Source organism: Rhododendron vialii, chromosome 9a (assembly GCF_030253575.1).
Source record: "Rhododendron vialii isolate Sample 1 chromosome 9a, ASM3025357v1".
NCBI classification, from domain to species: domain Eukaryota; kingdom Viridiplantae; phylum Streptophyta; class Magnoliopsida; order Ericales; family Ericaceae; genus Rhododendron; species Rhododendron vialii.
In genome coordinates this window covers 6,187,853-6,203,511 of record NC_080565.1, presented here as the reverse complement: position 1 = coordinate 6,203,511, position 15,659 = coordinate 6,187,853, and the positions used below count along the sequence as shown (strand labels likewise).

The 15,659-nt window shown below is 37.6% G+C and overlaps 1 protein-coding gene across 2 annotated transcripts; it reads right to left on the bottom strand.

Moving 5' to 3' along the window:
* Positions 1 to 3,153: 3,153 nt before the first annotated feature.
* Positions 3,154 to 14,300, bottom strand: LOC131301359 (uncharacterized). Of its 2 annotated transcripts, XM_058327579.1 has the most exons (12): positions 13,825 to 14,300; positions 12,633 to 12,727; positions 10,865 to 10,922; positions 9,201 to 9,395; positions 8,044 to 8,120; positions 7,045 to 7,127; positions 6,741 to 6,792; positions 6,007 to 6,075; positions 4,685 to 4,771; positions 4,501 to 4,562; positions 3,495 to 3,549; positions 3,154 to 3,448 (listed from the first exon to the last, which is right to left on the bottom strand). In XM_058327579.1, exons 1-12 carry the CDS (start codon positions 13,949 to 13,951, stop codon positions 3,287 to 3,289), a joined length of 1,122 nt encoding a protein of 373 aa, XP_058183562.1. In that variant the 5' UTR covers positions 13,952 to 14,300; the 3' UTR covers positions 3,154 to 3,286. The 2 variants fall into 2 exon arrangements, with proteins under 2 accessions (XP_058183562.1, XP_058183563.1); XM_058327580.1 differs by lacking the exons at positions 6,741 to 6,792; positions 7,045 to 7,127.
* Between the last annotated feature and the right edge of the window lie 1,359 nt (positions 14,301 to 15,659).

The following is a 15,659-nucleotide window of genomic DNA, read 5'->3' as shown; positions in this document are numbered from 1 at the left end:
CATCCATATTAATGGACACAACATTAAAAGACCAATATACCCTCATCACGTCCCTTGATTCTTCTTCTTTTTAAAATCTAACCACACCATCCCTTATACCAAAAATTGAATCCAAATCGTTGATATTGTAAATTTTGACGAGTACTACATCTATGCCAAAATTTAAGTCAATCAAAAAATGAAAAGCTCATGGTCGAATCGATTTTGTTATGAAATTAAAATTTCAAATTTGAATTTACTAAAAATTAGATCACTGGGTTATTGATACCTGATCGAGATGATTTTTTACAGAGATACTTTATTCTTTATTTAATACATTATGAATTACTCAAATTACATTTAGAAGCGTGTGAGATACACATCCATTAATATTGATGGAAAACATGACGGCATAGGGTCTATCCACACATTTTCAAAACCACAAGTAGGTTATGTGGTTAGTTTTGAACTATAAGGAGGATGTCCGCACATGACGATAACCACAGGGGTAAAAGTGGGTTTTGCCCTAAAATAAACAGTCAAGGATGCAACTCTTTCACTGTCATTGTAGATCAGGCATATAATCATTCTTTAATGTTGGGCGCTGCTATTCGCAGCCCTTTATTTTCTCCTATCGCCCGTTAAAAATTTCCAATTATACTCGATAGTTAGTTACCGAAATTGAGATATATTTTCAGCATTCAATTACCGAAATATAATATTTTTTTCAACAGCTATTTACCGAAAATGTATGTTCGGCAGTTGTTTACCGAAAGTTGAACATATTTTCGACATGTAGTTACCGAAATATAATCTTGTTTTCAATAGCTATTTACCGAAATATTATGTATGATTTTCAACAACCATTTACTGAAATGTAGTGGGCTATGAGAGAAAATAAAGGGCTGCGAATAGCAGCGCCCTTAATGTTTAGGCCTGGTTCCTCGACGGCGAACACTTTCTCGTTGATCTGTGTTTTCATATTTGACTTGGTTTTTCATTTTTTTGCAAAGCTCTTTTTGTAGGTGTTTGTTTCTTGCTGGGAATTACTCTTGATTCTAGTCCCTCTATGGCTCTATAATTCCTCGCAACGCTTCAGAAGTTTGCTTTTGATAGATGGCTTTGTTGGAGAGGATTGCTTGTTTGGTGCCTAAGTTTGGTCTCTTCCTATGCAAGGATCTCTTCCCAGCTTGTGTTTTTGGCATTGACTGTTTGTTGCAACCTCGGATTCATCTACATACTATGGATTCAGATGGTTGTTCTACATTTAGGCATTTAAACTATGTGCTTTTGTTGGTTTGTATCATGTTTAACTCGTATTTCCTTCCTTATGTATGAAATGATGTTCTACTTTTGTCCCAAAAATAAATTGTTTAGGCCTGGTTTCCAAAAAGAGAGAGGATAGTTTGGCTTTTTATTTTGTCCTTATTTAATTTTTTTCTCACATTTGTTAGTTTTGCATCTATCTTTTTTGGATTATTGGTTCATTTCGATAAAAGAAATCGGAAAAGTAAAAACTCAAAAACTCATATAATTAGCCACGAAAGTAAAAGAAAATTAAGGTGTGTACAGTAGCCGTACTCTTATACTAGTAACACACCTTTAGATGGCTGCAATTCTTGAATCTATCGGGGCCAACTCAGCTCGTTTACTTATGTCAAGTTTTCCATCCTCTAAATGGAAAAATTTTAAAAGGGCACCTGAACTTTCACTCTAATGTCATCAAAACATCTGAACTTTTCTTTATTTCAATTAAACACCTGGACTTTCAAAGTCCCCAAATTGAGGCACCTGTCGTTAGCCTCCATCCATTTCCCTCACAAATCAGCTGATGTGGCTCATTTCTGGTGTTAAAGGGCCCCACTAGAGATGTTAGAAAGTGAATTCAATGCACACAATCACAACCCATGCCAACCCTACTTCACTTTTGGATTGTGATTGTATGCATTAAGTTCACTTTCTAACATCTCTAGTGGGGCTCTTTAACGCCAGAAATGAGCCACAGCAGATTTGTGAAGGAAATAAATGGAGGCTAACGGCAGGTACCTCAATTTGGAGATTTTTGAAAGTCCAGGTGTTTAATTAAAATAAAGTGAAGTTCAAGTGTTTCGGTGACATTGGAGTGAATGTCCAGGTGTCATTTTGAAATTTTCCCCCTCTAAATAGGAAACTTAATTTGTGATGAGTGGATGCTGATTCCAGATTTTTTTAGGATTAACAATTGTTGATAGCTTCCCGTTGTTATTTGGTGGTTTCCAGCCTGTAGAGAAGCCTTTTTCTGTATTCAATAGCTTGGGAGCACCGCCACGTGGTGCTCTGGACCTAGGGCTGTAAATGAACTGAGCCATTCGCGAACTGTTCGAGGCTCGGTTCGGTAAGAGCTCGTTCGAGTTCGATTGTCTGCTAAACGAACTGAACCTGAACCTCAATTCTAAGCTCGTTCCGTAAATGAGCCGAACCTGAGCCTAACGGTATTCGGCTCGGTTAGGTTCGCAAACCTATACTTAAATTTAATTAATAATTCAATAGAGGTCTATTTGTAAATGTAAAAAATTTTAAGGTTGTATATATAATTCAATACTTATTTTTCTCTCAAATTCTATACGATCAATGAGAGAGTATGAGTTCGCTTGAGTTTAGTGAGCTGAGTCGAATCAAACCTGAGTCTTGACGAGCTCAATTCGAGCTTAGATTCGGCTCGGCTCGATTCATTTGAGTTTAACGAGCCAAACTCGAGCCAAGATGTTCAAGTTCGAATCGAACCCGAGCCGAACTCGAGTTAGACTAGTATCTTAACGAACCCAACCGAGCCGAACCCAAGCCTTGAAAAATTTTAACGAGCCGAACTCGAGCCAAGTTGTTCAAGCTCGAATCGAACTCGAGCCGAACCCGAGCCGAGCTCATACCTTAACGAACCCGAGCCGAACTTAACAAGGTTCGGCTCGATTCGGTTCGTTTACAGCCCTATCTGGACCACTCCACAACCAACATTCTCGTGAGGCCCACAACTAAGTATATAGACCCCTGATAAATATGTGATTATTGAATGGTCCAAAGCACCACGTGGTGGTGCTCCCGGAGTACCGAGTAATTTGGAAAAAAAAAAAAAACCATGATGCATAACTCCATGACATCAACCTAAATGGAAACACAAAGCAATGAAGGAGGCTGCCCTTGTGCACAATTTACATCTTCCTCAGTAGTTTTTATGTGAATCATGGTATTCCAATACCTAAGTGACATGAGTCACATCATCAATAAGAAAGCAAAAATTTTATTTAATTTCTACTTCAGCAAAAATGATGAATCAAATGGCTTCCCTTGGGTCATCTTTTTCCAAGACCCTACTGTTATCTGCTCTTTCAGCAGTCCCAGTAGAAGCCAAGTCAATCTTACTACTACTACTACTTTCTCCGGTTTTCGAGCGTCTCCCGACGGAACCAGCTTCCTCATCGAAATGCTTGCTCCGAGCGTCTCCCGACGGAACCAGCTTCCTCATCGAAATGCTTGCTCCGCTCAACTTCTTCGTCGCCTACATCAGCACTTTTTTGTTCCTCCTCTTTATCACCCCTGATCACAAGCATCAAGTAACCAAATTCAAGATAAATATGCTGCAGCAATCTGATTGGACAACCCTAAGCAAAGTACAATCCACCGGCACTTGTGTGCATTTTCACTTTCGTGAGCCCAACTACAATTTCATAGGCAGCATAATTTGGTTCAGCTCCTTTCCATTATCTATCCATACTCCTTGTGGGCTTACAACGAGTCCACAACCATGATCTGAACTATTGAAAGCGTAGAACCGACAAATAACATAACTGAAAAAATCAGGTTAACCGAAAATCAGTAGGCACGTGAACACGTCATATTTTGTTTGTTGAAATGGACGGCAAAATATTTTAAACTTCAACCGTCCATTTAACAGAACGAAATGCAACCTGTTCCCAGTTTTATTGGTATCCAATCAGGTGATTTTACTCAGATATGTTCTTTTTCTGTTCTTCCAGATAAAAGAGGTTCAGAGCATTTGGGCCCACAAATTTGGAGTTAGGAAGGGTACGGAGAGGCTTAAAAATTGATTCGCTTGATTCCAATCTTTTATCTCTTGGCAAGACCTAAATTTAACTGCCCCTAACCCAAAATGGATAACAAGTTACGTTCTAACGTGGTTGTCAACCAAGGCCCCTAAACCGACATAACATTTGGCAGGGTCAATGATCTTTTGACCCACGTCCTAGTTTTTTTAAGAAGCCAGGCCACAAAAACTAAGATTTTGTACTGTTGAAAAACTTCAACATTTTTCATCGATCAATGGAAACTCCAATAATTCCTCCCTACAATCCATGAGTTAAACCTTACTCAAGATTAGCTTTCATCACTTAGTCTGTTAAGCTGCTAGAATGCCTAAACCACCTAAATAATGTGCCCGAGTTTGAGTTGCCACCAGGAAAGCTGTTTAATGCAGCCATAAATGCAAAGTTATAGAAAGGGACTCCAAGAAAATTTGAAAGAACATACCCGGAATAAATGATGAGCCCAACTGCAACAGCAGCAAAAGCTAGGAAATACATCCAATCAACCTGTGGTGGAATACTGGATTCAGATTGACGGCTCTAGGATATAAAAAATATTAACTTAAAAACCGTTATGCTTCAATTTGTAGGGTTTCCACTAAAATACCAACAACTTTGTTAATACAGACCTTCTGATGGTATGCAAAGATGCGAATCAAAACAGTCCACATGTCTGAGGTCAACAAAGAGAGGTTTAGCATTGTGGACCCACTGATCTGCATGGCAAAAAGAGAAGCTTAGAAGAGAGGCACCGGATAAGAACTAATAGTGGTAGAACCGTCGGTGGTCTAAGTTAATCATGGAAACACAAAATTACTACGCTTTAGTCGGTAAAGCTATATTCCAATCAAGTCAATTGTGCAGTTTCAAAAGATCAAAGGTGATATTTACCATCTACTTATCCTAAAAGACACTTAACTTGAATGATGGAACATTCTAACGAGAAGTATGAAGCCCTGCAACCTCCATATCACAAGTTCACGATGTTGGATTTCTTTTTTCAAAGATCCAAAGGTTTCCATCACAACCTCAGATTTTAGTCTTAAGTGAACAATACATAGCAACAAGAGTAACCTATGAAGTAGAATGCTTAATCCAAAGATCTATAGAACCCATACGCATTTTATACACTGTCATTCCTGTCCTCAAAACTGACTTAAACCAAAGCCACTCGCAGACACTTGCTCATATATTGGTGTTTACAGTCCCAAAGGAGGGTCAGGACCATGAGTGCAGATTCACATCATAGGTTGTGAACTTTTGTATCCATTTTTTGGTATACCTTTTATCCACGGAAATCCTTCTATGTATTGCGTCCATTGATATATTGCTTGTAAGCTTGCATATACTCATGGCTTAAGATTGTAGAGATAGAGTAGATCTTAGTTGAACTTGCTTGGTTGATTCAATTACTTTTTCCCGATAGGCAATGAGTTGTTTGTTGATTGTTGTCGGGGGTAATCGAAAATACAAATCATAAAACCCCTAAACTCATGCAAATGTGAATTTTCATTTACTCTTCATTTCACAGGGGTAAACCACGAGGACTCCCCTCCCTGATCTAGTATTCATTTGGTTCTTGCATTCATTTTAATTGTATGATTCCATCAGGCACCAGGTCCCCTTATTAACCATGTTTGTCTTAACTTTCTCTGATCTTTAAAAAAGTATGCAGCATACGTGATGAGGCTACTATGGTCAACCACTTCCTCAAAGCACGCTATTAGGCCACCATTTCACAAGTTTATCACAGCAAAATAATTTTAGTAGTAACGAGGGCAAACACACGTGTAAGAATTTGTCAAGTTGTTAAGGGAACATATAACCCTTGGGTCTCAGATGAGCAGGATGGAAGAAAAGGATTACTGTAACGACACCATCAACTTGGTCCCTTTTTTGCTTGGTTAAAGAAAAAACATAGATGGAAAACCTCAACAGCTCTAGTCCATACCTTCAGCAAGATGGGAACACCTGAGTAAAACAGAAACATCGCCACTGCAAATCCAATAAAAGGAAACACCTACGGGGGAAAGAACATGGAATGTGTTAATAAACCTGCTGAAGGAAATAATGAATTCGTTATACTGGAAACTAAGGTATACAAACGACTAAAAAAGAAAAAAGTAATAGGCTGCACAGTGGACATTTTTCTCTTCATTTTTTAGTATATTGCTTTACTTGCAAACTACTAGTTCTCCTTGAGGCTAGACTTTTTTGAGTCTCCCCATTTGGGGAATTCAAACTAAGCCACTCAGATGTCCCTCGGTGACATCGCTATCCATATGGTCATACGCTACGTGCGTCATGGTTTACTTGAAGCAGCTAAAATTCCCTTAAAAGAGGGAACCATGTCAAAGTGCAACTAAAACCTTTCAAACTAGATTCCCTAAATTACAGAACAACTGAAAGCACCTTAAATTGGCTTAAAAATGCAACTTCGAGTTAATTTTGAGCAAATTTATTTTTCAATCATCTTGACCCCTAAACTTCCACTTCTCCAAGTTATCGTACCCCTACATGTACTTGAAATATTGTTGCTCTTTGATGCCATGTACTTCATGAATGCAAGTTTTGTGCGCTCGCTTGTGGGCGAGTGAGTTAGAGAGTGCGTGTGTGGGGGTGTGTGTGCGCACGCGCGCGCGCGTGTGTGTGTGTGAGAGAGAGAGATTTGGAAAAGAGTCTTACTGCCCCAGCTGACCAGTGGATAGATTTGAGCTCATTACGCTCAAGTATGCTTCTGTAAGGATTGCTAAAGAATACAACTTGAAAACAAAAATAACAGATTGCAGTCTTCTGCCACACAAGACCAAAAGATCCTACAGTAGGAAGTAGGAACACACAACCAAATAATGACGTGCGAAAGTAACCAACATCCAGCTAATTTAAGTATATGAAACAGTCATGATGATAGAAAACCTATTTGGTTCGCTCTATAACAGAATAATCTTGGATATATAACGAAATTCAGAAAACAAGAAACGTAGGATACATTTGGCAAGCACTGATAATAGCACCAAAAATACCCAGCATCGCCATGAGTTCGACCCTATCAGCACTTTTCACGAAGAACTCCTTCAGAAGACCAAAAAAAACCCATAAGATATTGGTTCCTTATGAGACAGTGTGTTATTTGTCATTGTTTTTGCGTTCAGTATCTTCTCCTTTCATGGGAAAACACATATTTTTTATTTCAAGAGATTGAGGGACGGAGTGCCATAGGTAGTTCTGTAATTTTGGTTTCATATTGTATCATTTCTGGTGGATCGCTGGTCCTCCGATGTTGAACTATTTTCTCATTTTTATATTTTCTTCTTGTTGGCGAGAAAGCAAAAGTACCAACTGAGAGAGAAAAGAGCTGCCTTAATTGACTCCTAGGCACTGAACGTAATAATTGCATATTTTCAGTCAACACCAGGAAGAAACCAGAAAGCAATATTTGTTTCCAGGACAGAGTAAGGTTGAGAAAGAGAGACCTAGAACAAACAGCAGCAAGGAGAATACCAAATTACTGAGAAGGTGGTTTCGCTAAAACCCAAAAAGCAACAAATACCAAGATGAAAGAAAGGCAAAAGACCACGGCTGAATAATGAGAGTGATAGCATAGCCGTTGATTGGTCAGAAAAGAAAGATAGGGAAACAGAAAACGAGGGAAAGGACATTGACAAAAGTAAAAGACCACCCAGGAGGGAGAGGGGGGGGAGGGGGGGGGGGGGGGGGGGGTGAAAACAAGCAAAACGAGATTCCAAGAAAATCTAGATCGAGGCAGTAGCATTTATAGCATAATGTAATAGTCAGGAAGCAAGATGAAGATAAGACTTTCAGTTCAAATAACTGATATGGAGATATCCTTTACAAAAAGAAAACCGCCATTTCAGAACTTTAGGTTTAGGGCCTTAGGGCACATCCTCTTCTGAAAGGCGGAAATTTCAATGAAATGCCCATGAATCAGATATTCATGCCAGCTGCCAACAAAAAAAATGTTGCATACCTCGCTGACATTACTGATAGCATAAAGTGTAGACCCAGCAATCACAAGCAAGTCTCCTTTAAGTGGGTTGCTGCCTCCTACAAACCATATAAACTCCTAATATCATGAAAACTAATTCCATGGTTTCAGTTCATAGATACACGAAACATGGTAAAAGTGAGGAAAAAAATCTCTTCAGATTGATCGGACTAGAATTTAACAAAGTATCACATGCTCAGAGACAAAGTCATGATCGGCCAAGAAGTCTATCAGAGAAACTAGAAATACAATAAACTAAATTTTTATGACAGATAGAATCAGTCTTAGTACAGATTTTACAACCAAACAGCAACAAAAATTTGTTTTCACACATAGGAAGTCATAAGTGTTCTTAAAACATAATAATCAAAGAAGAAAGACAAAGCAAAAACTCAAAACATTTAAAAGAGGAATATCAGATCTGCCGGACGTTGGATGGATGCGGATCAGTGCATATTTGGGAGTGAGTTTGTAGTAGATCTCTAGGGGTAATGAGGCAGGGAGTGGCCATGCCCCCCGGTCCAGTATCACTTTGTCCCTACACAAGCTTCTAGAACTAAAACCTAAATATGCTAGTACTGAGTTGAGAAAGGCATGAAAATTAAAATATCACACCAATCAGCTCATATGTGCTCCACTCAATTAAGAATCTGATACAAGTTGCCACTGTTAAATGCATAAACAGTGCAAATTGATAAACATTATAAAGGTATGCAAGACATTATGCAAGCTTGCAACTACTTTTCCGCATGTAGGTTTACCTTCCACATGCATTGCGCATGCACTTTTATCGAAACTAGTAATAGGTGTGCAATTGATAAATGTCATGAAACTCTCATACATTCAGAAGGTAGCCTCCAGTGCATTTTGCTTCTTTTCTTTTCTTTTTTTGTTTCTGTTTCTTTTCAGGTTTGGCTTGTCATTAGTGACTAAGGTTAAAACTATTAAACACAATACCTACATCAACATAAAGAGTAAACGAGGGAAAATCGCCTTTTCAGGAAACCTGTGTTTAAATGAAAAACCAACAAAGAGGGTCAAATTGCAACAAGAAAAATATTCCACCCATCACTGTAGCAGAACCATATAAACCAAAAGACAAAGGAAAAAAAATATTGCATAGAACAGCATTCGCTTACCTGACCGATCTTTTGCATGTACATCAGAAAAGACAACCACAACAAGACCAACAACACAGATAGCAACGCCTATAGCTTTTCTGAGTCTGTATTTAGTCTTCAAGAAAAACCATGTTAGAAATATGACAGATGGGATTGACCAGCAATCCAGCAGCATAATACTTGTAATGGACGTGTACTGATATGCCTTCACCACTGCACATTGAAAGATCATCAAATGAACTTCTTTGACAGTTAATGCTTTGAAATCAACAAAGAAACCACCATCTAGGTACAACATGTTTGCAGTTTGGGATGTTCCAAAAATTGTTTTTCTACATGAATAAAATAAATAGAGCATCACACCATCTACTAGGAAAACCTAAGATTTCCATATCCAAACCATCTCCTTACTATCAGTAACAAGTAAGAACTCAGTAGTCAAATGATACACCCTGATATTAGCATCATTGGCATCAGAAGTAGCATTAAAAATCAAAGTACTCGGTGTTAAATTCCACATTTCTTAGTTCTCAACAACAGATTACTGTGTATAGACAAAGAGTGGTAGTATAAATCACCAGCACTATTGTGCCTAACAGTTGATCTCTCGGCTATATCTTGAATAGAACCGTTTTCAATAATTTAGACAACGCACTTTCAGCGTAAGACCTAGAGAGTGACCCTAAGGCAGAAGCCAATATCAAAACCAAAGCTTCCACGGAATCAAGAAAAGATTTGGGCAGAACAGTCTAGGACCATTGACATAACTACATAGAACTATAGAAGTCACTATGCTTGCAGCACATAATCGCAGGATTTTAGTAATACCATTGTTAACATACAACCACCATATGTCAAAAATTCTTTTCGTATGATTAGTTCAGACTAAACCCTCGAGTTCTATTTCATTCCAGCTTTTTCTCTTCTCAAGAAGAGCAGCAAGGGGGGTTAGGGCCATCCTGACCTTGGGCACAGTACATTGGAATCCTAAAGCACCACCACAAAATCAAAGGAAAACAAAGTACAAAAAAACAACAGGTATAATAACCCTTCCACCAACTGCATGGGAAAGTTGGAAAGTAGAGTTTCCATTAAAAGCCAAGGTTCTTTCTCGAAGTCTCACTTTGTTCCACATACTTTCCAGTTCCAAGAAACTGACAGAGACAAAAAGAAAATGATAGAAAATCACCAACAATAGTGATCTTTTGTCATAACGATAGCATTACTCAATTCTGCACTGCAATGCTCATAAATCATTACAAATAGCCTACAGACATTTTCCATAAGCAAGACTATAAGCTGTACCACATATGTTCACGTAATGATAGCTAAAAACTTGGCATCATCTCTAAAAAGCTACATTGGTCCAGTCAGAATAGCAATTCCTCACACGTAAATGAAAGCAGAAAATATGGTCTTCCAACATGCAAACTTGCATATTAAACAATTGCATGAAAAGGTCATGATATCTATACAATCCGATGCATCGCTCGTGGACATAAACCCATTGTTATATTCCGGAATCTACAGACAAATCACAGACTAAAAATGGTTGTAGCATCCTGTTTAAATTTAGGATTCATGAATAACAGCATATATTTACATATCTAATCGTTAATGCATGAAATAAGATGCTGGGAAATCTAAGCTCGGTAATCTCAACATCCGTATGACATACTTACCAAGAAAATTGGCCTCTACATCTACCAGGCCAAGAAGTACGTAGTAATACCACTTCGCCTGTAAAGATTCCAAAAAAGAAGTATACATTTAATGATAAGTGGGGAAAATTAACTAGGCACCTATTTGAGAGTGGAAGAGCACCAATGCAGCACACACGTACACACAAATGCATCGATCAAATAAAATTGAAAGAATAAGCCATGACAATATTAACTATCGAAACAATTAGTGCCCAAAGGGCCTTAAGACTCGTACAAAATTCGGATCCTGCTCTGTATTCTAGCACTTCTGAAAACTAGTTCTGCTACTAAGACATGTAATTGTTAAATGGTGGACCTTGAATGACAATTTCAGCTTCTTTCTCACTATTTCTACGTCTCATCGAGTCGAGGCTCAACACATGTGCATCCTTATGCACCTTAGTGTGCCAAGCATACATGATGAGCTTTCATGGGAGTATGGGACCACTTAGCTGTCAACGTTGTTCATTTATTATAGCTGCTATGAAAAATTTTGAACAGATCTTGTAGAAAAATCATCCAATACTCATATATACAAGTAAATATGTAACCATTGTAAAGCATCTAACTCAAAACCAATTGGCAATGAGAAGAGAGGCCGCTTAGATCATAGTACTAGTTTTGGAGGTTATAATTAACCAATGGGGGACAAGCTCTAACATTCCCCCGCACGTGCGACCTCCGACCAACAAGTGGAGAGATAAACAAAGGATCCATAACATAGGGATCACAACGAAGAACGAAACAACGAACGCTTAAGGCCAATCAATCAAGAGAGTATTGTCCAAAAGCCTCCGAAAGCCTACCTCTAATACCATGCTAAAACATCCAAGTCAAAACCATTGGCATTGAGTGGAGACGACGCCCATGCTCATAAGAGTTTTGGAGGTTATATTTAACCAATGTTGGATAAGCTCTAACCCGACACCCCTTGACCCGCATGTGGAGAGGTAAATAAATGATCCATAATATTGGGATCATAACGAAACAAGGTGCACTTATGGCACAAGCAACGGGGCAATCAATCAAGAGAGTCTTGTCCAAAAGCCTCCCAAAGCCTGGCTCTGATACCATGTTAAAAGCATCCAACTCAAAAGCAATTGACAATGAGTGGAGAGGTCACCACGACTGATATACTAGTTTTGGAAGTTATAAACTTTTTTCGGTGCAACGGAAATATTGAAGGTTATAAATAACCAATGTGGGGCAAGCCTTAACCATTATAGTATCTTCAAAAATAGATACAATATACGCGCTCTAAGAGGACCTCAATCCTACAAATTTTAATAATTGTCCCTCTTGCACTCTTGCTACCGCACACGTCCTAGCACCTGGACATGCTCTGCGTGACTCAGGACCCAACAACATGGCGCAAAAGCTTAAGCTCAAGTTTCTCAATAAAGCAGGTCACTTATTAGCTTGGAAAAAAGTAATTGCTTCATTGAATACCTTTTTTTATATGTAAATAAATATATCAAGAAAAAAGGCATTAAGGGAGTTTCATATTTTTCAATGGCCTTTTTTCCATTGAATTCCATATACAACTTGTGTATCCATCATAGATTTGTCGCACACTTTGGGACTCTCAAGCTTGCCTTTAATTCATATATCCTTTTCTGATTCCTAGATGACCTCATAATCTATAATAAAGCATTAAATTAGGACGAGAATAATGGCTATTGCAATTAGAGATGTTACAATACAAGTAATTTACTGAAATGAGAACAGAGAAAACTGAAGAACAAACCTTGAGAGCTTTCTTTCGATATATGAAAGTGCATCCGTAGAACAACGCCAGTAGCACATAATTTAGGAAAGACTGTGAAGTTGGCGCATTAATTCCTATCGCACCAAAAAGTGTACAAATCAAACTAGAATGACTATCAAAGGCAAAAATCATCCTTCTAAAAAGTTTAGCATGATCATAAGGATGGGGAAATCGAAATTGAACTATGAGATGGCATATTCACAAAAATCTGTAATTCCCACCCATAAACACTAAGCATGACAATATTTAGCAAAAAGGCAAATCCAAGAGAAGACAGTGAGTTTACAATGCACATTTAATCAATCGCAAAATTTATTTACCCATAAACAAAACGTTAATCCTCTTTTTTTATTATTACAAGTGGTAAAAGAATAAAAATATCTGAATTACATCAAAAGGGAATAAGACTAGTGGCGGAGCCACTCTATGGCCACTGGGGGCACCCGCCCCCACTGCACCTTCTTCTCTTTTTTTTTTTTTTGGAAATTGGTAGTTTGAGTTCACCCAATATTTAAAGCAAGGCACATGTTATTAGATTAAATACTTGTTAAAATACAAATGACTTGTTTGAATTGTTACACAAATAAGCTCCACAAAATCAATGTCTGCAATCATATCAAAGTAAAAATTCGGTGAATTTATTGAAGAGTGAGTAATTTTCACCCAGTATGGACAGTGAGTAATACATGTTCACGTAGTGTTTAGGTGTATGGGTGAACAAAATAGTACTCCAAAACTTAAAAGCTCTCCTTTGTAACATGACGTAACAACCAACACAAAAATCACGCTGCATCACCAACAACCATCAAGTCAATGGTTAGTGGGCTGTCGTCGGGAGTTGGCTATCGTCAGAGATTTTGTTCTTATAATGCCCCCAGTGATGTATATTCCTGGCTGCGCCACTGAATAAGACTACAATCAACCCGACTGAAAGCGGTGAACAAATAACGAAACAAATAACCTCCATTCAGGGGAAGAAATAAGCCGTCTTTCTTTTGTTTGGTAAGTTAATTTTCATGGGAAACAACAGAATTAAAGACGAGACAAAGGGCATAAGATTAACAATCTTGTTGGGCTGCAGAAACAGAATCGAACACAAACACTCTTATATGTTAACTGTAACCTTTAAATCAAGTCCTTGGTTATAAATAGATGCAAAAAAGAGACGGACCTTTTCTGGCGAGTTCAGATGAAGAAAAGCCAGTAGAAGTGATCAGAAGAGAAAGAAGCTGACCCAACACAAGACCCACTATTGTCTTCTTCATCCATAATTTCTTCAATGCCACCATATTATTCATCTCTCTCTCTCTCTCTCTCTCTCTTAGACTTTTGTAAAAACTAACAAAAACCCAATTCTTTTTTTTTTATAATCAACAGAAACCCAGTTCAAAACGGCAGAAAATAATCAGAACCCGATTCCCGTCTGAGAGGGAAGGGATTCAATTATTCAAATAACGAAAGACTTCCTATTTGTCACGCAAAATATTGGAAACCAATTCTGGGTATAGTATATATTTGTAGGTACAGAATATAGGTGAAGTCGATTTCGTAGAGTGTGATGTTGATAATCTAGAATAGAAAATGACATTTGACAATGAGAACTACAGAGACCTCCGGAGTGGTGGAAGAGCAATTATTCAGTGCCTTGTCCTTGTGGAACGTGGTTCTCGAGAAATTATTCAATGCCACAGGGGCACTGGTGCCCCAAACTCTTTCCCGCTGTACATTTGCGTGGGCTTTGCGGTGCCATGGAATAATTACTCGTGGTTCTAAGCCTTTTTTACGATCAGGTTTTTGAATCAGTTTATTCGTACTTCGGCTAATTGTATTGTGAACGAATTTTTTTTTAATTTGAACCATTGAATACACTTTTGGAAGGTTGAAATTGCCCACTATAACCCTATAGTAACTTTGATCACTATAGGATCCCCGTATCTCAACTAATTATAGAGCCTAATCCAACCGCATACTTGTAGGGAGCCCAATTAAAACAGAATAAAGCTCCGTATAGATTAGTCTCAAACCTGAAACCTTGGGATGAAGCAAACTTAAGTCACTCGGCTTATTTTTGTCTTCATTCAAAAAAAATCACACTGTTAGTTTCGCGCCAAATTTATGTAAATTATTAATTCGTCTCAACAAAAAAAATCGAAAAAATAAAAAATTGTAATCCAAATTTAATTTTTTTAATAAAGCCAAAAAATCTAACTTTTTAGCTTTTTTTTTAATTTATTTCAAGAATTTTTAATTTAGACCATAATTTTTTACTTTTCTGATTTCTGTCGTCGAGATGAACTAATAATTTAACAAAAATTGACACGAAACTAACAAATACGATTTTTTTGAATAAAGAAAAAGATAAGACAAGTAGTAATTTATTTAGCCAAAACACTTTTAGTCGTGGGTCCGTGTAAATAGGTGTAGTTGAAGGGTTCGGGACACCAACAAGTCCCATGCCCAAAGGGCACTGAATAATTTTTCGGTTTATTCTGAATGACCTCCACTGAACCGAACGGCTGTGGGAAGCTGCCAAAGTTCTCAAATCCACTTTCTCTTTTTGTGCTTTTGGTTCACACCTTCTTTTTTTTTTTTTTTTTTTAAATTATGGTTCACATTTCACTGTCAATTGGTTGAATTTTACTAGAAACCACTATATTACGGTTCGGTTTCGTTTTCGCATTCATTTTCGGACCATGGCCTAATTTAAGTTGAGATAATTTATTTAAAAGCAATTGAATTGATGAAATTTTGCATAAATAATAAAAAGATAACACTTATGTGTGATCCAATTTTCGTTAAAATTACTAAAAATCACTAACCTATATTTAAATTTACTGTAAATCACGGACACAATATGTACTTACTATAGAAGAGAAGATGAAAGTATATCATGGTTGAGTTTATCATATGACCTAGATTTAACCATGCTTATACACTGTTAAATTTAGTTAAATTTCATAGCATATATCAAATACATGATCATGTTGTAAATACGTCACAGTTTCA